Raw genomic sequence first — 26,544 nt, 5'->3', positions numbered from 1 at the left:
AGATTTATAGTTTATAGTTTTGATTTAGATATTACATTGTTCTAATGACTTTTTTTTAACAAATTTGCAATTCACAGATGATCAAATAATAGCATTGGTTGAAATTAAGAAGTTGCTTATTGCTAATTTCACCAGTTTAACCAATTTTCCTGACATGTCGTTATCAAACGGAACTTTCATGTCTGATTCAGACAATCTACTGATATTAGAAGAGATGTCCCAAGCATATAATATAAACTCATTTTTTCTCAATTCTCATTCATTCTTATATTTTTCAATATCTCTAATCAATCTCCACCTCTAATCAACTCCATCTATTAAAAAATTTATAAAAATCAATAATATATAAATCTATAAAAATAAAAAAACATGGAAGAAATGAAAGAAGACAACGTTAAAATATATGTCTATATCCCTCTTTGACAGATGAGCAAATAATGATTTATGAAAAAAATAATGGCCGTAGTTGATAGTGGTGTAGACGTGTAGAGAGGATTTTTCTTTCTATATGGATATAGCATCATTATTGTTGTCTAGGGGAAGTACTACATACTCTAAATTCGGTATACCATTAGATTGCCACAAAGTGTAATTTTTTATAGCTATTAAGTTTTAAAATTTTAAAAATGCAACTTTAATTTGTTTTGAGTTCGTCCTCCATTTTAGAAAATCGAAAAAAATATTAAAATATAAAAATTACTAATTATCTTTATGTATGTATGTATTTATATGGTCAGAAACATTTGAGTTTCAATTACATATCCCGAGTTTAAATTTTGTTTTCAATAATCATTCATTCTTTTATTTTTTTTAAATTTTAATTAATTTCTAATAAAAATAATTTATGAATATGTCTACGATTTATAGTTTATAGTTTTGATTTGGATATTACATTGTTCTAATGACTTTTCTTTAACAGATTTGTAGTTCACAGATGATCAAATAAAAAACTTAGCATTGGTTGAAATTAAGAAGTTGCTTCTAATTTCACCAGTTTAACCAATTTTCCTAGCATGTCGTTATCAAACGAAACTGTCATATCTGATTAAGAGAATCTACTGATATTAGAAGAGATGTTTTACAATATGGGAGAAATGAAAGAAGACAACGTTAAACTATATGTATATATCCCTCTTTGACAGATGAACAAAGAATAATTTATGAAAAAATAATGGTCGTGATTGATAGTGGTGTAGGGAGGATTTTTCTTTCTATATGGATATGGTGGTATAGGAAAGACATATATTTGGAACACCTTATACTCGATCATACGTAGGAAGGGTAGTACTCCAGGTAGCTTCGAGTGGTATAACATCAATAATGTTGTTTAGGGGCAGCACCACACGCTCTAAATTCAGTATACCATTAGATTGCCATAAAGTGTAATTTTTTATAGCTATTAATTTTGAAAATTAAAAAATGCAAGTTTATTTTGTTTTGAGTTCATCCTCCATTTTAGAAAATAGAAAAAAGTATTAAAATATAAAAATTACTAATTGTCTTTATGTATGTATGTATGTATTTATATGGTTAGAATTGTTGGTCTAATATATTTTTCTCATTAGCTAAAATTCGTTATTTTGCTATTTAAGTTTTAATTAATTGTCTCCTCTGTACAGAAAATCAATTAGTACACATTTGATAAAAGTACATTTTGATTTCAAATATACATTTTGATAGGCAAATGCTTATGGTTCGGATATAGAAGAAACCAAAGAATTTGCATAATGGATACTTAAAATAGGTGACTATACTGCCGGTCAAAGTCTTGGTTTTTTTTTTTTTGATCAGGCAAAGGTCAAAGTCTTGGTGATGGAGAATCTGTTGTGACATTATCAAAAGACATTCTTATATGTGATGTAACAAATCTTATTGCAGCTATAGTAGAAAACACATATGCATTTGACCTATAAATGTTTAAGAATAGAGCTATCTTGGCCCCTACCAATGAGATGGTTGATACGATAAATGATGACGACATGTCTTTAATGTCTATCAAAGAAAGGGTTTGACTAAGTTCAAACAGCATTCGCAAAGAAGATGGACAAGTGGACCTCGATGAACATGTATTCTCGGATGAATATCTAAACACGATCAAGTGTTCACGATTGCCGAGTCATGAAATTAAGAGGGATGCATAATCATGCTTTTTAGAAATATTGATCCATCTAATGAGCTTTGCAATTACACTAGGCTAATAGTAACTAAACTTGGGGAACGCGTAATTGAAGGCAAATTCATTTCAGGAAAAAATGCGGGCAAATAGTTTCCTATAGCTAGAATGATTATGAGTCCATCAGATTTCACTAAATTTTCAATTCGGTTTTAGAGAAGACAATTCTCTGTTGAGTGTTTGTTTTGCTATGAAAATAAATAAAAATCAGGGACAATCTTTTTTAAATATAGGATTATATCTACCGAAATCTATTATGATTTAATTTAATTTATTTATTTTCTTATTTTTTCAGTTATTGGTTCCAGCTACATGCATCTAATTTAGGTACGTTTCAAATAATTGTTCAAATTTCTCTTTTAATATTTTGTGGGTTAAATAAAACTATGCTTACATATAAATTTCCTAAAGACATTTAAATTAGATCAATTTCAAATAAATATTACAATCTTTTACTTTAAAATAATTTTATTAAATTATCTATTTTAGTGAAAAGAAATTCATAAATTTCAATAATGTTGTTTAGGGGCAGCACCACACGCTCTAAATTCAGTATACCATTAGATTGCCATAAAGTGTAATTTTTTATAGCTATTAATTTTGAAAATTAAAAAATGCAAGTTTATTTTGTTTTGAGTTCATCCTCCATTTTAGAAAATAGAAAAAAGTATTAAAATATAAAAATTACTAATTGTCTTTATGTATGTATGTATGTATTTATATGGTTAGAATTGTTGGTCTAATATATTTTTCTCATTAGCTAAAATTCGTTATTTTGCTATTTAAGTTTTAATTAATTGTCTCCTCTGTACAGAAAATCAATTAGTACACATTTGATAAAAGTACATTTTGATTTCAAATATACATTTTGATAGGCAAATGCTTATGGTTCGGATATAGAAGAAACCAAAGAATTTGCAGAATGGATACTTAAAATAGGTGACTATACTGCCGGTCAAAGTCTTGGTTTTTTTTTTTGATCAGGCAAAGGTCAAAGTCTTGGTGATGGAGAATCTGTTGTGACATTATCAAAAGACATTCTTATACGTGATGCAACAAATCTTATTGCAGCTATAGTAGAAAACACATATGCATTTGACCTATAAATGTTTAAGAATAGAGCTATCTTGGCCCCTACCAATGAGATGGTTGATACGATAAATGATGACGACATGTCTTTAATGTCTATCAAAGAAAGGGTTTGACTAAGTTCAAACAGCATTCGCAAAGAAGATGGACAAGTGGACCTCGATGAACATGTATTCTCGGATGAATATCTAAACACGATCAAGTGTTCACGATTGCCGAGTCATGAAATTAAGAGGGATGCATAATCATGCTTTTTAGAAATATTGATCCATCTAATGAGTTTTGCAATTACACTAGGCTAATAGTAACTAAACTTGGGGAACGCGTAATTGAAGGCAAATTCATTTCAGGAAAAAATGCGGGCAAATAGTTTCCTATAGCTAGAATGATTATGAGTCCATCAGATTTCACTAAATTTTCAATTCGGTTTTAGAGAAGACAATTCTCTGTTGAGTGTTTGTTTTGCTATGAAAATAAATAAAAATCAGGGACAATCTTTTTTAAATATAGGATTATATCTACCGAAATCTATTATGATTTAATTTAATTTATTTATTTTTCTTATTTTTTCAGTTATTGGTTCCAGCTACATGCATCTAATTTAGGTACGTTTCAAATAATTGTTCAAATTTCTCTTTTAATATTTTGTGGGTTAAATAAAACTATGCTTACATATAAATTTCCTAAAGACATTTAAATTAGATCAATTTCAAATAAATATTACAATCTTTTACTTTAAAATAATTTTATTAAATTATCTATTTTAGTGAAAAGAAATTCATAAAATAAAAAATATAATATTAAATAATTTTATAAATTTATATTTTAATAGATCCCGTCGAAATTCGACGGGTCACTTACTAGTTATATCATAAATTATTCAACAATCAAAACCCCCGTCTCACTCCAAATCTTGAGAACCCGTCTCCACCGTCGCTGGCATTAGCTTCGACCGCCACCGCCGTTGTCTGCTCCATCACCAAGCCGCCTCCAGCGATCTGCCCCCTCCACCTTTCCCCGCCGCGATATGCCACCTCTCTTCCCCCCTCGCAATTCGTTGCAAACTCCACCACCACTGCCATCTGCCCCGTCACCAAGACGCCGCGAACGATCTGCTCCATCCACCTTCTCCCTTTCCCCTCCACCGCCGTCCGCCATCGCGCCTCGCCGCCCCGGCACCCTTCGCGATCTATACCCCTTCCGTCTCCACACCAGCTCTCATTTCCCCCACCGCAGCCATGGCACAGCTGCCGCCAATGGCTGCCCTGCGCCTAGCACCACCGCCGTCAATGGGTGTCTCGCCGGACATTACTTGGTTCCGGAACGGTTCTTGATTAGCTATGGTAAGTATTTTATTAGGAAACATTATATTCGACTATTGTGAATATGGAATGATTAGTGTGAATTTTAAAAGGAACAAATTTTGGAAGAATAAAATTATATACAATTATATGATTTACCTATCAATCAATAATCAGTCAATTTTAGATACAATTTAACAATGGAAACTTTATTTAATCAGCCAATTTTAGATACATTTTAACAATAGAAACTTCAAAGTTTAGATTTTAGCTATAAATTCAATAGTTCAAATGATAAGAGTTTTACAACCAACCGATGGTGCTTTGTGGCTTCCACTCTTCGTTCTGGTTCAAAGTAAGCTTAATTTTCTTTTTTCTCCAAGTTGTCTTCGTGTTGCAGATTGGAATTTTCTTCCCCAAATGTATGTTAGATTTAGTTGTTGTTTCTTTCTTTTGTATTTATTTTATGGATTGGTTATATAGGTTCAAGCTTCACCGTCGAAGAATTCAAAGTACCTCTCAATCCAGTTCCATCATTAGTGACGCACTGACGGTATGATTTTTATTCCTGTTGGGATGAGTCTCTTCTCCTGTTAGTTGTCTTTCAGAATTAGTTATGCATGACAGCTTTAGCAATTCTATGCGATGAATAGTGAGAATTTTGGCTGGTTAATCTTGCTGCTACTTTTCTCATTGCGTCTGCCTCGCCTGCTTTTGAATTCTCTCAATAAATGATAGGCTAGAATCACAAAGTCTAAAGAGTGTTGCCCCGAGTCCAATAGTTCCTAATGTAGTTCATCAAGATGCTATTAGCACTTGGGCATGCATGGTTGATTGTTCTCGTGGTGACCTCTATGATGTAGTACTTTTTGTGAAGCACTTGGGCATGCATGACTTATTTCATAAAGATGATGATACACAGACCTTACGAAAAAAAATGGCAGACATCTTTAGCAGCAGAGGATCATGATTAAAATATGATAGCTAGATTGTTTTATAATTGTTAAGCAAATCTTATTAAATTAATAATGTTTTTTCTTCTTCTTTTGTTGCGTTTGTTGTTCTTCTTTGTTCATTGCTTCATTATCTTCACTAATAGAAAAGATTAATATTATTATCTGCCCCTGCTTGCAATGGTAATCTCTCCCCTTCTCTAAGTCACTGTATATTTCCATTCTTAGTGTTATAAATATTGGTCAAATATGAAAAGGTTCCACCTTTATTGATCACGCTTATTGTGTGATTTTTTTGTTGGATTGTAAATGACATTGGTCCTTGATTTAGTGAACTTTTAATTCAATTAATGTGTGTTGTGGCATTAACTGATCACTCATTTCTATTTGTGATTTTTCGTTTGTGTTTTTGTTTATTAGTTGAGGTTTAGTAGACTGCATTTCTTGGATGGATAATTTATGTGTTGTTTTTTGAATTCATAAGCTGAAATTGAAAATGTTTGGAAATTAATTAGTACACTATGTGCGGTATTGCTCAATATATTGTTGTTCGATTACTTTTGAAGTTCCTTTGCATGAGATTTGGATTTTTTGAGTAAAAGAGTAGCTCTTTTGATTTGTTCTATTTCCACGAGGGTTACAAAAGATGAGGGAAAGAAGAGGAATTAAGTGAACATTTACATTTTAGCTAGCCATCCAAATTATGTGCATTATACACTATGTTGCTTTAGCTTTTCCTTATGACACTATTATTGATTGTTTTGCCATGTCAACGCCGAGAAGCAACAGCGTCCCTACCTCTCAAGTCTTGACGGGTATCCGACGGGTAGCGGGTGGCGAGTATCGGACGGGTAGCGGATATGGATGGCAAATAGTAGTGTACAATAAGTTGAAATTTTCTTTAAAATTTGTTGCAGTTTCGTGGTAATTTATTTGTTGGGTGATTTATTGCATTTGTTGCGTGGTTGATTATAGGATGTCGACGCCGAGAAGTAGCAGTGCTCCTACCTCTCAAGCATCGACGGATAGTGGGTGGGGGTATCCAATGGGTAGCGGGTGTCCTCTTTAATTTATTTTTTCATTTTAGTTTGACATGTAATGTAGACCTATGTCATGTTAACACTTATTTTATTGAATAATATTCATCATTTATAAATATATTATGAAAGGGAAGTGAACTTTTTATTTATAAACTATAACATCAAATAATCTTCATAATTTATAAATATATTATGAAATAATTTCTACGTTTTTTTTTTTATATAAATTATAACAGTAAATAATACCCGTCGAAATTCGACGGGTTACACACTAGTTAAATTAGATTATATTTGCACGAGCTTCATGATACAAGTCGTAGTTGATGTCACCACCTACCATTCTCTTCTTCCTCTACTCTCTTCTTGACTTCTTCAACTATCAACCTTCACTCCATTTCAACATCACCATACAAACAATCGCGCAGCTTTCTCCAATTCTACACCAATGGCTTCCGATCCAGAATCCACTCTAACCACCTCACTTCCAATCTCAACTAACGAACTCGAAGACGATCTCCGCGCTTCCTCCTCCTCCTCCGCCCTCCTATCCACCGCCGCCCACCCCCACTCCCCCAGGAAAACCGCCGCCGCCACCCTCGTTTTCATCTCCCTCGTCATCTCCACCGCCGTCGCTCTCTCCGCCGCCGCCGCATTCTCCTTCCTCTTCTTCTCCTCCGCATCTCCCCCCGCCCAAAACCCCAGCCTGGGTTCAACCGCCGCACTCTCGCGGCCCCTCTCCAAGCTCAAGCACCCCGTCGTCCTAATCATCTCTTCCGACGGATTCCGCTTCGGCTACCAATACAAAACCGATCTCCCCAACATCAGTCGCCTCATTCACAACGGGACCGAAGCCGAGCGCGGATTGATTCCGGTCTTCCCAACCCTAACTTTCCCCAATCACTACTCCATTGTCACTGGATTGTACCCTGCTTATCACGGAATCATCAATAACTACTTCACAGATCCCGTCAACGGCCACAAGTTCAACATGGGCAGCCACGAGCCGGAATGGTGGCTGGGCGAGCCGCTGTGGGAGACGGTGGCGAATCACGGATTGAAAGCCTCCACCTATTTCTGGCCTGGCTCTGAGGTACACAAGGGATCTTGGGATTGCCCTAAATTTTACTGTATGCCTTATAATGAATCTGTGCCTTTTGAAGAGAGAGTTGATACTGTTTTGAACTACTTCGATTTGCCTAGCGATGATATCCCTTCGTTTATGACATTGTATTTCGAGGATCCTGATCATCAGGGCCACATATACGGCCCCGATGATGTGCGGATTACTGATGCTGTTGTTGAGATTGATACACTGATTGGGAGGTTGATTCATGGTTTGGAGAAAAGAGGGATTTATGAGGATGTTAATATCATATTGCTAGGTGATCATGGTATGGTTGGCACTTGTGACAAGAAGGTGATAGCTTTAGATGATCTTGCTGAATGGGTTAAAATTCCGAAAGAATGGGTTCAATCGTACACTCCGTTGCTCTCAATCAGGCCGCCACCTGGTTACTCATCGAGTGATGTTGTTGCTAAGATGAACGAGGGGTTGGAGTCGGGTAGAGTGGAGAACGGGGAGTTCTTGAGAGTTTATCTCAAGGAGGACTTGCCTAACAGGCTGCATTACTCTGCAAGTTATCGGATCCCACCTATAGTGGGATTGGTAGGGGAAGGGTTCACGGTGAAGCAGACGAGGTCACAAGGGCAAGAATGCGGTGGAGCTCACGGATATGACAATGCATTCTTCTCCATGAGGACTATCTTCATTGCTCATGGACCTCAATTTGCCAAGGGGAGGAAGGTTCCATCTTTTGAGAATGTGCAGATATATAACATGGTTACTACAATCTTGAATATTGATGGAGCCTCCAATAATGGATCAGTGTCATTTGCAAAAAGTGTTGTTTTGCCTACTCATTGAAACTCGCTCTCAACTTTGCAGTGAAGGTAACTGATACTGGTATTTGGGAGTTCATGTAGTTTATCAAGTTTGTGTTGTAATTGTATGATTTAGGTGGATATTGGTTTTGGTTTCTACATGACGTGCTACTTGTGCACTGTATCTTGAATATTTCACAGATCTTCGTGGCCGTTTTCATTAGAGGTTAGCTGCAAAGCTAATTTATTCCATCCATACTAATTACGATGGAAACTAGTGTTGTCTTAATTCAGAACTATAATTGGTTCAACTGTTGAAGGAAACAATTCATTATTCACATGCTCCAAGTGGACCGATATTTCTTACCTTGTGCATTAACTTTTCCAAGATTGATAAATTGCTACATTACAAGTAATTTAATAGTACAAAGTTTTGCTCGACATAAAAAATACAAAGTTTTCCTCTACTTATAGTATGATTTTTCAAAATTAAAATATTTCGCAATGGGTTTTCCGATGAGTATCAATTGATTTAGGAGAGAATTATTCTACAGTTAAGAATAGATTCTTAATATTCTAAAAAAAAGAATAGATTCTTATTGGAACTATAGTAGTTCTTTATATTCATTCAAACTTCTGTTTTTTTTTTTGGTGTGTGTGTGTGTAATTTTCCCTTTGAAGTTTGAACTATTCAATCTTTTGTGCTTGCTAAATGAAAATTAACAAAAGTTGAAATAGCGATTGGAAAAAACAATATAAGAAATTCGTATAGCAAATTGAGAAAGCAAAAATTCGTGGCTCAAGTGAGAATAGAACCAGCTTGTAGAGTAATTTTTTTTTCTCACTTTTGGAGAGGGAGAGCGGTGGGATTTGAACCCTGGACCTCAGGGTCGGTAGACAGGAGTTGGCACCGTTTGGTGTACTCTTGAGGACATGTAGAGTAATTTTTTAAACACTATCAATATTGACATTCATCACACCATCCACATCAGAAAATAAAAGACAAGTACTTGCAAGACAAGTGCTATGTTTGCAACTTTTGTTGTTATTCCAAGAGTTCATTACAAGTCGCAAAAGTTTAAAGGTTTTAATATTCAATGTGGTTCCACAATTAATGTTATATATAGATAAGTGTTTCAAGATTTACAATATAAATTTATGTTTTTATTGTGTTCTATTTTTCTATATTATGATATTGTTATAAATTCCTTTGAAACAATAGGGCCGAATGGCCCTATTGAGCATACAAAATCAAAATTTAGCCCTAAATCTAAAAACATCAAAATTTAGCCATTAATTAGGTGGAATGCCTAATTTGCCCTTTCTACCCATCGCACTGCAGTTCTTCGATTTGGCCCAATCACTCTGGCGCTCCTCGTTTGTTCCGGCGTAGTTTCGCAGACGCAGATGGAGGGCTCTCATATAGAGCAGCCGTGGCTGCTAGCGCGGTGGAGAAAGCGAGCTGCGCCGCGGAGGTCGAGGAAGCGGGAGCGATTGCTGGGGCTCTCGTCGCCAAGCAAAGGCGTAGTGTCGACGGTGGATGCCGCCGTGGGCGACGATGGGCTCTCGTTGTTCGACGACATCGTTTCGATTGGGGGAATTTCGAGTTTCTGATTTTTTCTAATTTTTTTGGGCGTGTCTGGGATGATTTTTTGGATCTGATCTGATGAGGCGGCGGCGGTGGATCTGATCTGATCGTTGCGTCGCCTCCTCCATCGGCAGATCTGATCTCCGCCTCCTTCGATTTCAGCCATCGACAGATCTGATCTGATCTGATCTGTGCTGCACTTATGGCACTATTAGTGCCATAAGTGCACACTTCCCCATAGGGTTTAGATATTCCATTTAGTGTTTAGATTATCCATTTGGGGTTTAGATATTCCATTTAGGGTTTAGATGTTTCATTTAGGGTTTAAATGATGTTGTTGTTTCTGTATTTGTGCTGCACGTATGGCACTTATGGCACTATTAGTGCCATAAGTGCCCAAATGACCATTTTACTTAGTTTTATGTGTATGACGCTGGTGTGCCAATTTTGAGGCATGATTCCAACTAAATTAGCGGTCTCATGACAATGAGCTACCTAATATTAGAAACCTTTTTTTTCTGAAAGGGAATATTAGAAATTTTCTTTATTATGAGTCTCTGATTTCTAGCAATGGTTCATCGTTTCAAGTGTAATATTGGCAAAAATTAACCATTGAGTCATAATTTTAATGGAATTATAGCTATATTTAGATATGATCTTCAAGTTCAAGCTATATAAAAAGTAAATCAAAGTAGCCAACAATAATGAGACAAGCTAAAATGGAAATGTTGCCAACTTTAATAGGATGAGGGGAGTAAAATTTATTTAAAGTTCAAGCTATAAGAAGTATGATTAACTCTTAGGAACCGTTTGAAAAATGAGAGAATATATATACTTCTACTTTTTTTCCACTATTGTCATATATAAACTATGATATAAATTTTTCTTTTTCAACTCATTTTTTCTTTAATATCGGATAATATTATCTATATTATCTTTGGGTAGTTGTATAAAAATATTTTCTAATATTTTAATCTTTATTAAAATCTAATAAACATCTAATAGAAAAAAAAAATCATCTTTTTTTATTTGTGTTTTACAATCAAAGTAAAGGCCTTAAAAAGAGATACAGAGAAAAAGATAAACGGTTAAATAGGCCGTATCGAACCATAGTCGAAGGAAAAGAAAAAAAAAAGTGGAGATAAAGATCAAACAGAAAGCAGCCGTTCGCACACAGTAGCAGAAGATCCGCTTCTGTCATCACCAAATATTTTGAGTGGAGATTTAAATTCCCACTTTTCTCCACAACAGGCAAGTTCTACTCACTAAATTCTATGTTTATTTTTTTGTCACTTTAACACAGTAAACAATCACATCTTCTAAATTGATCGGCGGATGAAATGAATGTTGTGTGCGGATAATCTGATTCTTGAGCGTCTTCGAATTGATTTTCCTAGAAACCGCTTTGTCGTTGTGGTTGGTGGGTTCTGATCATGCAGCCCACGTGTTTGTGTTAATGCTTGTTTGGTTTTCAGTTGTGAAAATGGCGAGCTACCTGTGGAGGAAATACGCTGATTATGTGTACACGAAGTGGGAGAGAACGCTTCTGTGGGACATGATCGAGAAGTATAAGCGTCCCAGATCGTTTACCCCTCTCATCACAATCTATGTCTGTGCTTTTTACACAGGGGTTGTTGGGGCTGCAATCACCGAGCAACTCTACAAGGTAAACACCTCACCTCTACTCAACTTTGCCTTCTTTATATTACCACAATTCAATACAAGAGTTGCTCATGCATTTTCTTTATTTTCTATGCTCTGCCAATATTGAATCTGTAAACTTATTTATTATACACATTCAGCTTCAAGTTTTGTTGTCTGCATATTTTATAAGTTTTGTTGATTGCTTTAGTTAAATCTTGCATAATGTGCTATAAAAAAACATATTAAGATAGTGCTAGTCGGAGATGCTGCTCTAAACTTTTTATTGATCATAAGATATTTCTATAAAGAGTGCTGCCTTGGTTTAGACACATAGTTGTTTAAGTACTATCATATTTACTGAAGAAAAATATGGAATTGTAAACTCAGGTGCCTGAGAAATGAGAAATATAATCTTTCATCGATTAGCTGGTGCCCTTGCAATTTGCCTTTCATCGATTAGCTGGTGCCTGAAAAATGAGAAATAAGTTTAAACTAATCCATGGCTGCACTTGTTCAGGAGAAATACTGGGAAGAGCACCCTGGGCACGATGTTCCATTGATGAAGCCAATGTTCTATAATGGGCCTTGGAGAGTTATGAGAGGCGATGTTCCTCCATTCGTCAAGAATTAGTCAAAGCAGCCACGGGTTAGCCGTTGCTACTCACTGCATACCATATATGCACTTGCACTTTTCCCAGGAACTGCAGCATCATATTTGTTGTTGATGGAGTGCCTCACGTATAAAACTATTAGAAAAATCCGATGCGTTGTGATTCTTAGTCATGCCAAGCCAAGTCATAGATGTATGTCATCAAATTATGGTCATTTGCTAGATATATACGAATAATCTTGGTATGATGATGATCCCCAACTTTGTTTGCGTTTATGAATGCAGAGAAAAGTGGAAGTTGGATACATCATAAATGATCAATAGATGAACTCATGTGGTTGAGCTTATGTTTTTGCCACTACTGTTGTTCATGGTTTATGCTTTGGGATGTTGATTCTCACTCATGTCTCGTCTACTGCACTTTGCCTTTCTTTTCATATTGCACAAAAATATAGGATGGAGAGCTTTAAAGTAGCCGATTTGAGTAGTGCTATTTGGACAAAATTTGTCCGGACAAAAATAAGGTTAAATTTTTTTAAAAATCAATTTATTTATAAATTTTGATTCAAGTTTAAAAGGATTTAGTTAGTTTTATTGTTTTTTCCATATTGTAATTTTTTCGTATTTTTTTAATAATTTTCTATTTTTTGTTATTTTATTTGTAGTTTGTGTACTTTAAAAATAATAGTAATAATTAAAAATGTTATTAAAAAATTACAAAAAAATTACAATATAAAGAAAACAATAAAACTAGTTAAATCCTATTTTATTTTGAACCAAAATTTTTAAATAAATTTATTTTATAAAGTATTTAACTATATTTTGTCCGGACAAACTTTGGCCAAATAGCATTATTGATTTTATAAATAATGCTTTTTCTAGTCATTTCTTATATCTAGTCATAAATACCCATCATTTGATGTAGAGAGAACAAACCGATTGATATAACCGAAAACCATGGATCGAGGTGGATGCTTTTGCACATGAATGGAGAGCTTGTTGTTAGAATAGGTTAATTATAGTTTATGGCTTGAATTTTAGAATTATTTGTAAAAATGATTTGATTTTTCTTTTGAAACAGTAAAATGATTTGAAATTTTAAAAATAGAGTATATATAAAAAAAATTACTCCTTCAGTCTCATTTATAATGTTCGAAAAAAATGGGTCATGCGAATTAAGGAGTGGGTATTTAGGCAATAAAGTGGTATTTTTAAACTCAACTAAAAAAATAAATGATGAGATAGAAATAGAGAGTAGAAAAGTAAATGAGAATAAAGTGAAAATGGAACACTCAAATTAAGGGAATGACCTTAATTTATTTTCCTTTGGGTTTGAAACGTTATTAATGAGGCAGAGGGAATATGAACTTTAAAGTTATTTGTAAAAAAATGAGCTCTCTCATCTGAACATCCATACATTGCGAATTACTCACAAATTCTAATTAAACATTTACAAGTGTTCAATTAAAATATGTGAGTGGTTCACACTTGTAGACAGAAGTGGGAGAATTTGTGTTCGTAAAAACGGCTAGAACTTTAAAAAATGCAAAAAAATGCTTGGACTTTTGGCATCAAATTATAACGTGGAAGCTCTTAGTTTATGAAAAAAAAAATAATAATAATAATAACATGAATTTGCACTTTTTGGCATCGAATTATAACGAGAAAGACTCTTAGTTTATGTGGAAATTCTAATTAAATTCACTTTGAACTAGGGATGTTTATCGAAGTTTCGGTGGGTATGGGGTATATTCGATCCAATCTGATAAGTATTAAAGTATTCGATATCCATAAATTTGACGATGAATCTGTACCAAGAATTGAGTTGTATTTAATATTAGGTATCAACTATACCCAATTTTTTTTTTATAATTTTAGTTTTAATATGCTTGGGTCCCCATTCAAATGAATCTAATCAATTTTTATTATTAAAATTAAATATCTTCCGATCTCCCCCGTTCTACATTCTCTTTAGTCTTCACAACAACTCTCTTCATTGGATAACGGAGGGAGACAAGGAGTCTAGGAGAGATTTAATTTTGAGAATACAAAATAGAATTTTGATTTATTTGAATTTCTATAAACTGAACTCATAAATAATTAGAAAATTCAAATTCAGGTAATCGAGAGTAATACCCATTACCTGATTTCAAGACAACTCAATACCCGACGCCGATGCACCCCGAATTTTTACGGGTACCGGGTACCCCTAATACCCGACCGAGTATCGGGTCATGTCGATTGGGTAATACCTGATATTCAAAACTCATATAAACACTTCTAGCTCCAAGTGAATTTAATTAAAATTTCTACATAATTTCCATGTTGATTACGAGCCTTTTCATGTTATAATTCGAGTCCGAAACTATAAGTTCATGCTATTTTTATAATTTTTATGAAAGTACAAGTTAATTTTGTATTTTGACTCTACTAAACATTCCACCATCTCACGTAAAAGAAGAAAAAAAAATGAGCACTGTACATTTGATCTTTTTTGTTTGGGGCGTGTAGGATGTCTATGTATTGCTACATTATTTTCCTTTCTTTTTAGTTTTAACATTAAAAGTATGTGCAAGCTTGAATTTAAGTTGAAGCATGAAACTTTTTGTAAATTTTTAACGGATTAGGGATTCTTTCTTCACCCTTGTTTTTATTGGATAAACAAAAAATTTAAAGGTCACGCTATAATAGAATTGAACTCAAAATAATACTAGTATTAAAAATTCTCCCTCGTGTGTTTTCAAAGATGGGGTGGGTGGTTACTTCACTACTTGTACAACTTTAATTCGAAAATTCTTCGCTGGCACGCGTTTTCTTATTTCAAATTGACTAGTCTTATGTATTCCATTTCCCACAAAAATAAAAAAATTTAAGAAAGAAAAAAGGAAGTGTTGTAGGTGATGGTCTGAGTTTTATACGAGAAGTAATGACGCCTATTGTAATATTCTTCTTCCCAATCTTGGATGGATCATATCCGTCCATTAATTATTGAGGCACACTCATATACACCTAGATCCACACCACACTAATTAAATGCTAATTGTAATTAATACTAATCATAATGGTTGGAGATTATAAACTCTAATAGGGGATTGATGAATCCTAATAAAGTGAATGTATGTGCAGATGCATACAAGTTTTTTCTCAAATAATGACGCACCACAGAATTTGATGAGACACCTTAGTTACAACACATCAAATGGAGCCACGTTAGTTGCAAGTATTATACAAAATAGGTGTGTGTGTGTGTGTATCACAGTCACAGATAAATATATATACATAGATAGAGGAGATCAAGCCAGGTTAAAGTTTCCACTTCCAACTTTCGTTTCTATAATTAGAAATGAATGTCTTACCATTTACTTTCCCAACCTTGAATACTAGGCAACTGGGGGGGTTTGGCATCCATTGATTCGGCAGCAACAACTGTAGCCCATCATCAAATCATATAGTAGATGCCTATGAATATATTCTCAACAAATCTAACTGGATAGGATTGAACCCATTATGTTTCAAGTCCATACAGTGGGTGGAGTTTATGCTCCAAACTGCCTCTATTTTTGGTGAGTGGTGTTCCACTCTTATATTCCACTTCACCTTTTGGGCAATTCACCTCTAATCTATATAAGTTGGTTGCGAATAAGTTCCTAAACATTAGACAATCATGGACCTGGTAATTACCTGAGAATAGGAAGACTCTTCATTCAGATCTCTGCTACAGCTAAACACGCGCAAAAATGCGTATGCACATAATGGAAGGGCATTTTGGTTCAACAGATTCATCTTTAAGAATAGATGGCCAATAATGTATATCCCACACAAGCATGCTTTCAAATAGGATTGGAATGAATAACTCAAAATCAGATACCTTATTAGCTGGAAACACGAGCTTCATTCTCCATGCATCACATCAAGACACATTGGCATGCTGTCGTTTTTTCAGAAGTAACTGTAACTTAACTCCTCGGGGTCTTAGTCCAAATCCATACCAAATGGGGATAAAACAGCACTGCAATCCTCTGTTCTCCAAAGTGAAAGGTAAGAGAAGACAGAAATATTTTCCAGTTTGTGTTGTGTTAAAAAGAATGACCACCAACTATTTTCCCTTTGTTGCATGTAAATGATTTATACTTCAAATTCAGAACCTTCAAAATGATAAAGCTACATAAATATAATCCAAAGGATCGTTACCTCAACTTTCTAAAGCAGAACTAATGGCGTTTTTTCCAGTGTCTAAATCAAACATTACAGTCACAGAAAACGTGGAAACCCAAGATAAGCTCTGGGCCATTTGTTCATAGACTCTTTTATACATTAAAGATGATTAAATCTACGACCCCATTCATGCTGCGCCTGGTGTGTGATGACAATGTCAATGATGCTTATCAAGTGTACGTTTATGAGAAAGAGATGTGGTGCACAGGTGGAAGTATGCACCATGAAACATTAAATGAACTCATTCGCTATAGCAATTGAAAGAAGTGAAACTAATAAGCTATTCACATTAATGCTACTTTATTGCTGGTAAAGATGAAAAGGTGGGGAACTTTGCTATTCCATCTAAGCACATAAAAGGGACTTTGAAAAAGCACCTAAGATTGGAATTCCAACTCGGAAAGCTCCCTTTGACATGTCCCTCTCCAATTAAAGACAAACAAAATACGTTAAAGTAGAAGGCGAACCTATTAACAGAGCACATAATAGATAAATTTGTTAAAGTCGCAAAGCAACTAGCACCATGCCTTCCATCTTAAGACTCGTGAAAGTTCGGAGAGCACTATGTCTATCACTCAACACAAAGTCAAGCCTGTTTGTGCAATGAAAACACAAACATAATGCCTAGAATTACCAAGTGATCAAGGCATATCAAATATTTTGAGATACCTTTTCCTAAGCATAAACTAATCCAAAATAATACACAACTTGTAAGGCAATAATAGAATCAATGACTAGCTGCAGATAAGATATTAGTATTAAGGCAGTAGCAAGAACAGAGAATCTACAGTTGCAAGATATTAGAAATGCAGTTATTCATTCATCAATATAAATTTGCAGGACCAATCTACAGTTGCAAGATATTATATTTGAGATCCTAAAATTTGATAAATAACTAGACATCAACCTTTTTACACATTGCCACATTGCCGGCCGATTGGCAGTTGTAAACCCGAAGTTCGCACTTGGGCGAGATTGCTTTCAACAGCAGCCTCGCCGTATCATCCTGCCTGACCTTGGCCGGTTTGGTCTCAACCAGCGCGGCCGCAACAATCCTCTCATAATCGCCTCCTCCTCTGGCCACATACGCCACCAATGCCGACTGAACCGGCCCGAGACTAGGATTATACGCTGCAGATTCGGCGTAGGAGCCCTTATACACCTTCCCTTCGCAATCCATCAATGCAACCCCCGACGGGCACCCACTGTAGGGAGCGTGAGCATTGTTTGCAGCTTCCAGCGCTGCTTCCCTCAAAAGAGACTCGTTTATTTCGTGGTTTCTGCAATTTCCGTTGCTTAATTTACCGGAAATGTCATTTCCGTTGCAGAGATTTACAGAATAGTCGTCTGTATGGGAATCGTCTTGATCCAATAGATCTAAATGATTGTGGTGCTGCTCTAGCAGAAGCGGGGCTTCGTCATCGAGCAAATCGCGCGGGCCGAAGGGATTGGGGAGAAATTTCAATAAGGGCATGAAATCGGGGGCTTTGTTTTCAAGCATTCGGATGCGGTCGTGATTCTGGACGCAATTGTCCTCGTCGGTGACGAGGATTTGGAGGGAGGCAGAGTGACGGAGTTCCTGGTAGAACTGGCGGCAGTGGCCGCAGGGGGCGGCGGAGACGGCGACGGCGAGGAGGGTGGGGCAGCGGTGGAGTTGGAGGTTGGTGAGGAGGAACTGCTCGGCGTGGACGGATTGGTGGAGGGGGACGCCGGGGAATTCGAGATTGACGCCGACGAAGACGCGGCCGTCGGAGCCGAGGCCGACGGCGCCGACGTGGAAGTTGGAGATAGGGGGGCGGGCGAGGGACTGGGCGGAGTGGACGAGATGCGGGAGGAGGTGGAGGACGGAGGGGAGGTTCAGAGATTGGGCGATGGATTCCGCCACTGAGGCTTCCATCACGAATTGCGTCACAGTCGTGCCATGCTGATTCATTGTGCGCGCGCGTCTGTGTGTGATATACAGAGGAAGAGTGAGAAATTGGAGAGGAGGTGGTGGTGGTGATGATGGTTGCGGAGGAGGAGGTGGTGGTGGTGGTGGTGGTGTATTTATAGGGGGGATGTGGTGCTTGTGTTTCAAATAGCTCGTCAACTCACTTTCTTTTTCGTTAAAATCAAAACAAAATGGAAATTATTACGCTCTACGTTCCCACAAATTAGTTCACATAAATTAAATAAATATATTTAATACTTTTAAAACGGGTTAAGTATCAAATACCCCCAACGTTGAGGCCCCTATCGCGTATAGGACTCTATAGTCAGGGTAAGCGCTGTTTACTACCTCAACGTGGCTAAACCTGAGCAAATCCCCCCGCGTTTTAACGGTGCTTAACACCATTAGTTTTTTAATTTTTTTTTTAAATCTAATTAGAGTGAGCCCCTCTTCCCTCCCTCGTCGACACCGACCGCCCCGCCTGCTCCCTTTTCATCTCCTCCGCCGCCTACTCCTCCCTCTCTGCCGCCTCCTCCGGCTCCGCCAACGTCTCCCTCTGCCAGTGGCTCTACGACACCTAGATTCACGTCGGCGACGACGTCGTTTCCCTCCGCCAACGTCTCCCTCCGTCTTCCACGTCACCAAGATTCACGTCGGCGACGACGTCGTTTCCCCGCCGTGTAAATCTTCTGCGAGAATCTCCCTCTCTCTCCTCAAACTGCCCTACCTCCGAAGAGATTCCTTCCACAATCTCGACTCCAATCCCGCCCTAATCGGAGAGATTCCTTCCACAATCTCGAACCTCGCATCTCTGAAAACGTTGTGCCTGTCGCAGAACAATCTCAGCGGCCAAATCCCTAAGCAAATTGGGGATCTCGTTAACCTGTAGCAGCTCGTTCTCAGCCACAACAACTTCACCGGTCCGATTCCTCGAGAAATCGGAGCCATGGAGAAGCTCACGATCCTCGATCTCAGCTTGAATTCCTTGTAGGTAACGCTGCCGAGCTCGATCGAAGGACGCTGCCGAGCTTGAATCTCAGCGGCCAAATCCCTAAGCAAAGTGGGGCTCACTCTAATTAGATTTTAAAAAAAATTAAAAAACTAACGGTGTTAAGCACCGTTAAAACGCGGGGGGGATTTGCTCAGGTTTAGCCACGTTGAGGTAGTAAACAGCGCTTACCCTGACTATAGGGTCCTATACGCGATAGGGGCCCCAACGTTGGGGGGAGGATTTGGTACTTAACCCCTTTTAAAAATATATATAATTAGATGTATTTGTTTTTTCACATGAGTTTATATGTATTTGTTATTGAGGCAAAATGAAAAATACCTTTTATAAAATAGCAAAATAAATAATAACATCACTTGTGAAAATATATAAAAAATATCGACTCTTACCATTTTATTTTATAGTGTGCAGGTGTGCATTAGGCCAATTTTTTAGCTAATACACGCTTACACGGCACAAGACCTAATGTGTAAGCGTGCGTTAGTTAATATACGCTTACATGCTCGCACGACACAGCGTATAAACTTATATTGATCGTGTTTCGTTTAAGTTAATGCACGCTTACACACTCGCATGACCAAATGTGTAAAGATAAACAAGATTTGCACTGACATCATTAATGAAGAACAAGTCGATCATCATTAATGAAGAACAAGTCGATCTAACTATCGTCCGAGAAAGCTCGAAGATGAACACCACGTTAAAATCGAGGGCAGAAGATGCGAGATTCGATTTGCTTCGAATGAGAGATCGAATGAGAGAAAAAAAAAAAAAAAAGGCATCGATGACAGAAGAAGCGAGATTCGATTTGCTTCATGGAGATTTTGAAGGAAATGTCATAATTTTTTAGTAGACAAATATCGAAGGGGTGAAAATCGAATTTGAACCTGATTAATTAGAAAGAAAGCGGTTTAAGGCAAAGTGTGTCGTTGGATCATTCTCTGTGTTCATATTTAGGGGACATGTTAGTTTCATAATAAGTTTATGCCTAACCAATGAATTGTAGATGATGTATGCTTCGCAGAGAAACAAAAAGGGTTAATTGTCCCTAAATACATCACTTTTTCTTGAATTGTACAATTACACATCGCCATTAAAATCCGTCCCTAAATACACCACATTTCTTTGAATTCTAGAATTGCACATCACCTTTAAATCCGTCCCAAAATATATCACCTTTATATTTTTTCTGTTTTTGCACATGACTTAAAAATCCTCAAAAAATAAATTAAAGTGTTAATTTATAAATTTAAATATCTTTTTAGCAGCGAAAATATAATAAAATAAAATTCTTTATTTATTTTTATAAAGAATTTTATTTTATTATATTTCTGCTGCTAAAAAGATATTTAAATTTATATTTAACATTTTAATTAGATTAGGGTGTTACCACTTTAAATGACGTGACTTCCAGATTGGCAAAACTGTGTCGTTTTGAATGTTATGATCGTATGTGTTACCATTTTATTAACGTGGACAATAATTGCATGTTCTCACACTAAGTATACTATGTATGCTTATCCCATATTTAGTATTTTAGGTAAATGATATTGGAGGCGCTGGGCGCGTCGAACCTCTTTTAAAAAAAAAAATGTTTCTTTCAAACTCATTATATTATTCATGTGGTACTTTTGATTATTGTAACTCTAAATTCCAAATTATATCGAATTCGTGTGAAATTTATTAAAATAAAAGTTTCATTTTATTTTCTTAATTTCATGACTTGTTTATTTTTTTAATTCAAGTTCTTTCTAAAAATTTATTAAAGAATTTATTTCTTTACGAAAATACTTATATATATATGATTTTAAACTTTATAAAGAATTTTATTTTATTATATTTCCGCTGCTAAAAAGATATTTAAATTTATAAATTAACACTTTAATTTATTTCTTGAGAATTTTTTAGTCATGTGCAAAAACAGAAAAAATATAAAGGTGATGTATTTTGGGACGGATTTAAAGGTGATGTGCAATTGTAGAATTTAAGGAAATGTGACGTATTTAGGGACGAATTTTAAAGATGATGTGCAATTGTAGAATTTAAGGAAATGTGGTGTATTTAGGGCCAATTAACCCAAACAAAAATATGTTAGCTAGAAACTTAAACTACAATATTAGGTAGTGTGGCTGCAAGGCTCCAATGGTAGGAACTAGTTTGAGCTCTCAAATTGCTGTATCCACTTTTGATCTTACTTAGTTTTTTCTCAAATACTAGCATTTGCACCCCGTGCAATGCACGGAAAATATTTTTATATTTATAAATTTATATAAAATTGATATCAACCAATATCATATTTATAAATATAATAAAAAATAACTTTTATTAATTAGATATACTTTATTTGAATATTAAAAAATGAAAAAATAAAAAAGAATTCACAATAATAAAAATTGATATTATGTAAAAACAAAAAAAAAGTTAAAAATAAAAAATAAAAAAAATTATTCAAAAAAATATGAGAGAGGAGAGAGATTTTTTTAAAAATTTTAATCTTTAAATAAATATAACTTTTATATTTCAAATAAAATATTTACATAAAATATATCAAATTAAAGCACTTATCATGATCTTTAATTTGATATGCACATTAAATATAGAGGCACTCTCCCGTACAACAGGTTTTTGAATAACACTACTTCAACATACAAATGACACTTGAAGATCTTCAAGTGTCATTTGTATGTTGAAGTAGTGTCATTCGAAAATGTTCAAGTGTCATTTTCTGAATGAAGTAGTGTTATTCTGGAAACCAGTTGCACAGAAGTATTTGTGTTAAATATATTATAATTAAGCGAATTCCATAATTTTAGAAAGAAATAAAACAAAGAATAAAAAGTTAAAGAAAAAGAAAATAGTATCCAATCCGGAGAGAAATTGGTATAATCGGCGATTGGCGATTAATTTCCGGTATTTGTTTATTCCTTCTTCACAGCAGCCGAGGGGATTCGGTTCTCTTCGGTCGATGGTAAGCCATATGGCTTGGAGCTCATTCCAGTAATCCTCCAATGTAAGTTGCCCTTGATTGACTTTGTTTGCTTTCACTTCCAAATCATAGATTTGGAATGGGTATGCTCCACTCCCATAGGTAATTGCCAAGCTATCCCACACGGCCTTGGCGGTTTGATGTTGGGCGAAGTTGGTAACTAATCGCCCCTCCATATTTTGCATGAGCCATGAGAAAACTGACAAATTTGTTTCCTCCCATTGATAGTAGGCTGGATCGGTTGTTTTTGGTGGTGGTGGTTGTCCAGTGATGTGGCTGGACTTGCCTCTGCTCCCTATGGCTACCCTCATGAGGCGAGCCCATAGTGGATAATTGTTTCCGTTTAGTTTGAATCCGAGCGTAACATTGTCGGAGTTTCGCACTAGATTTGCAATCTGAAGAGTTAATTCTTTTGAAGCTGTTGAAGGGTTGGTTATGTGTGTCTCTTCTGATATTCTGTATTGTTAGTGTTTCAGGGAAGAGAGAAAAAAAAAAAAAAAAAAACAAGGCTACTGTCATGATCGGTTCAAAGGGTTGAGAAAAGGTTATGAAACAATGATAATCTAGTTTTGAGTTCCTAGGATCATCCCTGCTCTAATACCATGTTATAACATGGTATAAACATATTGTAATAGAGAATAGAGGAAATGATTGAAGGCTGTAGTTTTATTGTATTTCTTGTTATTTTTACTGTGAATTACAACCACCCTTTTATAGGATTGGAGAAAGATTGTAAAAGGAAAGTAAATAAAGGAAATAATAAATCAAGGATCTTGATTGAAAGATTGTCCCTTTAATCTTACTGATTGATTCTTTCCTTTCAACAATTTCAATAAATAAAAGTTAAACATGGCATATTATGAATAGCAATGTTTTAAACACATTATAAATAGCAATGTTTTAAAATTTTCGTCAGATTAGCTAAATATGCTAAAAGAGATACTCTTTCAGTCACTTCCACATCTTCGTAATTTATTTTTAAAAATAATTTTACTAAATATTACTCTTATAATTCTCATGTATTTACACACATTACCACTACTAACCACATTACTTTTCATTTTAATTGATTTATTAATTACTATTATCACTTTTTCTATCATCGCTTTTTTAAATTTATGCATCCCTTCTCCAGTTATTAAATACATAACTAATTTTTATTAAAACTCATGTCGCCTCCATTTAAGTAGATCCGTAGATGTTTCAGGAATAGAGATGAGTAATTTTTTTGACAATGATCTTTTTATATAGGGGTTCTGGCAAATAGAATCACGAACTATTTCGAAATTATAATTTCAATGTGATTTTTAAAGTGTGGCGAATTAAATCACTATTTTTTCAATTTTTGCAATTATGTTCCCCCAATTTTTTCCTGTAGCTGAAGTGTTGAATTGAAACTTACGTGGATTAGTAAAGACGATTTCGTTTTTGTAAGGCATAAAAGACGTTGTTTCATACAATTTCATTTTTTTTTCAAATTATAGAGAGATTATATTTTCTATCTGCACCCTAATTTTCGATATTCAACAATTTTATTGCGAACGACGTCGTTATATAAATATTACGTGACGAACTAATCCATGTGAATTTCAATTCTACAATTCGACGATCGAAAAAAATTACAAAGGACATAATTACAAAAATTGAAAAGATAATTACTATTTAATTCGCATCACTTCAAAAATTACATTGAAATTATCATTTCAGAATAATTCGTAAATTTATTTATTAAAATCCCTTGTAGATATTTCGAACAGTTAAGATTGGACAATGGGTAGATGTAGATAGAGCTGCCCAAAAAAATTAAAATCGAGAATCGAACTGCTGTACTGAACCGACGTCAACGATTCCGGAACTGGGACCGTTGACAGAAACAATGGTCCAACCATCCTTTTTCTATTACTACCTTCGTCCCAATATCAGTGAAACCCCTTTTTCTGGGCACGAAAATTAAAAAATGTGTATTTTGTGTGTAAGTGAAAAGGTGTTTAAAGAGTAAAACTTTTACCCAAAAAAGAAATAGTCTCGTTTATGGTGGGACATCCAAAATGAAAACAGTCTCACTTATAGTGGGACAGAGGGAGTATTATTTTTTACTATATTTTGAAGTATTGTATGAAATGTAAATAATGTTAAACCATTTATTTAGGTTATAAATGGTTGATTTTTTTTTTGATAAATTTATAATATTAAATAAAGAAATTAAATGGCCGCGCCACAGGGGACTCAAACCCAAGACCTTTGGCCTTAGACAGTCACACATAAATGGTTGAAATTTAGTATGAATTAGATGTGAGAATGAGATATGAGGATTGACCATTTTATTTAAGTTGTAAATGATTGAAGTTTAGTATAAATTCGATGTGGGAATCATGTGCATCGAAAAACCATAATTTCATGTGCATTTTTTTATATCCTTTACTTTAATCTATCTCAAAAAAAAAATCTCATATCGAATTTATAGTAAACATCAACTCTTTACAATCTAAATAAAATGATCAACTCTCATTCTCACATCTAATTCATACTAAATTTAAACCATTTACAACCTAAATAAATAGTTCAACATTGTATACGATTATAAATTTCAAACCAACACTTTTAAAACATTTAAAAAAAATGGTTTCATAGTTTAGAACCATTAACCGTCGGTTCAGAACCGCCGATTTAATTCCGATTTGAACCGGAACCGAAACCGTGGCCACCTCTAGATATAAAGTTGTACTCCAAGACCGACGGTTAATTGATGAATAATTGTAAATTTGATGAGAAAAAAGGGGTCCTCATAACTTATTTTATTTTTTCTTCTGTCCATTATGTCCAAGGACTTACATATTACTCTCTTTGTTTTATTAAAAATGATTAGTTTTTTTTTCTTCTTTTGGATTGTCTTACTAGAGAGATTTATTTTCATAGAAATCAATATTTAATTTTGAAAAAAAATGTGAACTTTATCACTTTTATCCAATTTATATTTTCCCCTTAAATTTATTTTATTAAACCTAAAATAATCATTTCTCTCTCTTCAATGCTGCTCCATCTTCTCTCCATCTTTCCTTCTCTCCATGGCGGCTGCTTCAGCTCAAGTATTTTTTTTAGTACGTGTAATACACGCATATATCATTTCTACCGAACAAGCCAAACTTGTTGAGATGAGTCGCACCTCGAATCACCGCGGTTTATATTGGGAGGCTCATCACCGTGGCTGACTTGAGTCGGATGAGCCTCACCGATGTGAATGATTTATAATTTGTCAAAATTATAGACATGTGAAGTCAACTTCCCCTACCCCTCAAATGGGGATACAAACAAAAACAAGGACATCAAGCGATGCAAATTCCTGCCTATAAATCATAAGGTTCAAGGTTTAAAATTCACTGCTCTCTCTTCCCCCAAAGTCAAAAAAAACAAAAACAAAACATGGACATCACAAATATTTATTAAATTCCCAGTAACTACCGTTAATTTATGGAGTATAACTTTTTGTGGATGTTTTCAACAGCTAGGTGGGTAGAAAACACAATAAAAGTCCATCTTCGAATTGATAGAAAACATTACTATTCTAACAATATATCTTCAGAAAGTAACTACTCCATAATTCTAAACATTGTATTTATGCTGGCAGATTCTCATTGCTGAAGACTAGCTCTAATTTTTAAATTATATATTCCTTTTCTGACAGCTATTGGATTATATATATATGTTACTCGGATGGTTTATTATATATACCGCAGTCACCAAATTTGTTTAGGTGGGGATGAAATATTTGGAAAATATTTTTGATTTTTGTATTGATATTAGATTATACTTAATAAAATATGTTTTTTAGTGTTGTATCTGTTGTGAATGAGATAATTTTTCATGTTAAAATTTATCCCACTTTGCCACTTTGGTGTAATATGCACACTAAAATGATGATATATATGCATTGGCTATGCTTTGAGGCGCCGCTCATGGATGAAATAAAGCACGAGATGAAATAAACCAGGGGGCTTAGCCCACTGGCCACCGAGTCCTCACTTAAGTGAAGTGACCCGGGTTCGATCCCTCTTGGGAGCGAATTGGAGATTGGAGATATAAGGTGGATTTGGTGAATGGAGAGATAAGGTGGTTCTTGGAGTGGAT

At 35.1% G+C, this 26,544-nt stretch overlaps 4 protein-coding genes across 5 annotated transcripts; 3 read left to right on the top strand and 1 right to left on the bottom strand.

Moving 5' to 3' along the window:
• Positions 1-4,141: 4,141 nt before the first annotated feature.
• Positions 4,142-6,684, top strand: LOC131004900 (uncharacterized). The gene is made up of 2 exons (XM_057931665.1): positions 4,142-4,605; positions 5,047-6,684. The coding sequence occupies exons 1-2, from the start codon at positions 4,290-4,292 to the stop codon at positions 5,112-5,114; spliced, it is 384 nt and encodes a 127-aa protein (XP_057787648.1). The 5' UTR covers positions 4,142-4,289; the 3' UTR covers positions 5,115-6,684.
• Positions 6,685-6,843: 159 nt separating this feature from the next.
• Positions 6,844-8,775, top strand: LOC131004899 (uncharacterized). The gene has a single exon (XM_057931664.1). It carries the CDS (start codon positions 7,002-7,004, stop codon positions 8,478-8,480), a length of 1,479 nt encoding a protein of 492 aa, XP_057787647.1. The 5' UTR covers positions 6,844-7,001; the 3' UTR covers positions 8,481-8,775.
• Positions 8,776-10,905: 2,130 nt separating this feature from the next.
• LOC131004898 (uncharacterized protein At4g29660-like) lies at positions 10,906-12,637 on the top strand. Of its 2 annotated transcripts, XM_057931663.1 has the most exons (3): positions 10,906-11,276; positions 11,501-11,691; positions 12,187-12,637. In XM_057931663.1, exons 2-3 carry the CDS (start codon positions 11,509-11,511, stop codon positions 12,298-12,300), a joined length of 297 nt encoding a protein of 98 aa, XP_057787646.1. In that variant the 5' UTR covers positions 10,906-11,276; positions 11,501-11,508; the 3' UTR covers positions 12,301-12,637. The 2 variants fall into 2 exon arrangements, with proteins under 2 accessions (XP_057787646.1, XP_057787645.1); XM_057931662.1 differs by having other exon boundaries at positions 11,151-11,691.
• Positions 12,638-17,292: 4,655 nt separating this feature from the next.
• LOC131004897 (cytidine deaminase 1-like) lies at positions 17,293-18,610 on the bottom strand. Its single transcript, XM_057931661.1, has one exon. The coding sequence runs from the start codon at positions 18,425-18,427 to the stop codon at positions 17,390-17,392; it is 1,038 nt and encodes a 345-aa protein (XP_057787644.1). The 5' UTR covers positions 18,428-18,610; the 3' UTR covers positions 17,293-17,389.
• Between the last annotated feature and the right edge of the window lie 7,934 nt (positions 18,611-26,544).

The sequence above is a fragment of the Salvia miltiorrhiza genome, unplaced genomic scaffold (assembly GCF_028751815.1).
Source record: "Salvia miltiorrhiza cultivar Shanhuang (shh) unplaced genomic scaffold, IMPLAD_Smil_shh original_scaffold_468, whole genome shotgun sequence".
Taxonomy (NCBI): Eukaryota; Viridiplantae; Streptophyta; class Magnoliopsida; order Lamiales; family Lamiaceae; genus Salvia; species Salvia miltiorrhiza.
Note: the sequence above shows the minus strand (reverse complement) of the source record. Positions and strands in the feature narration are given on the sequence as shown.

Excerpts from the sequence above, each read along its gene's own strand:
- LOC131004900 (XM_057931665.1), top strand. The coding sequence starts at position 4,290 with ATGCCACCTCTCTTCCCCCCTCGCAATTCGTTGCAAACTCCACCACCA. Across the intron at positions 4,606-5,046 it reads ACGGTTCTTGATTAGCTATG|GTTCAAGCTTCACCGTCGAA; the intron begins GTAAGTATTTTA and ends TTGGTTATATAG.
- LOC131004899 (XM_057931664.1), top strand. The coding sequence starts at position 7,002 with ATGGCTTCCGATCCAGAATCCACTCTAACCACCTCACTTCCAATCTCA.
- LOC131004898 (XM_057931662.1), top strand. The coding sequence starts at position 11,482 with ATGCTTGTTTGGTTTTCAGTTGTGAAAATGGCGAGCTACCTGTGGAGG. Across the intron at positions 11,692-12,186 it reads TCACCGAGCAACTCTACAAG|GAGAAATACTGGGAAGAGCA; the intron begins GTAAACACCTCA and ends GCACTTGTTCAG.
- LOC131004897 (XM_057931661.1), bottom strand. The coding sequence starts at position 18,427 with ATGAATCAGCATGGCACGACTGTGACGCAATTCGTGATGGAAGCCTCA.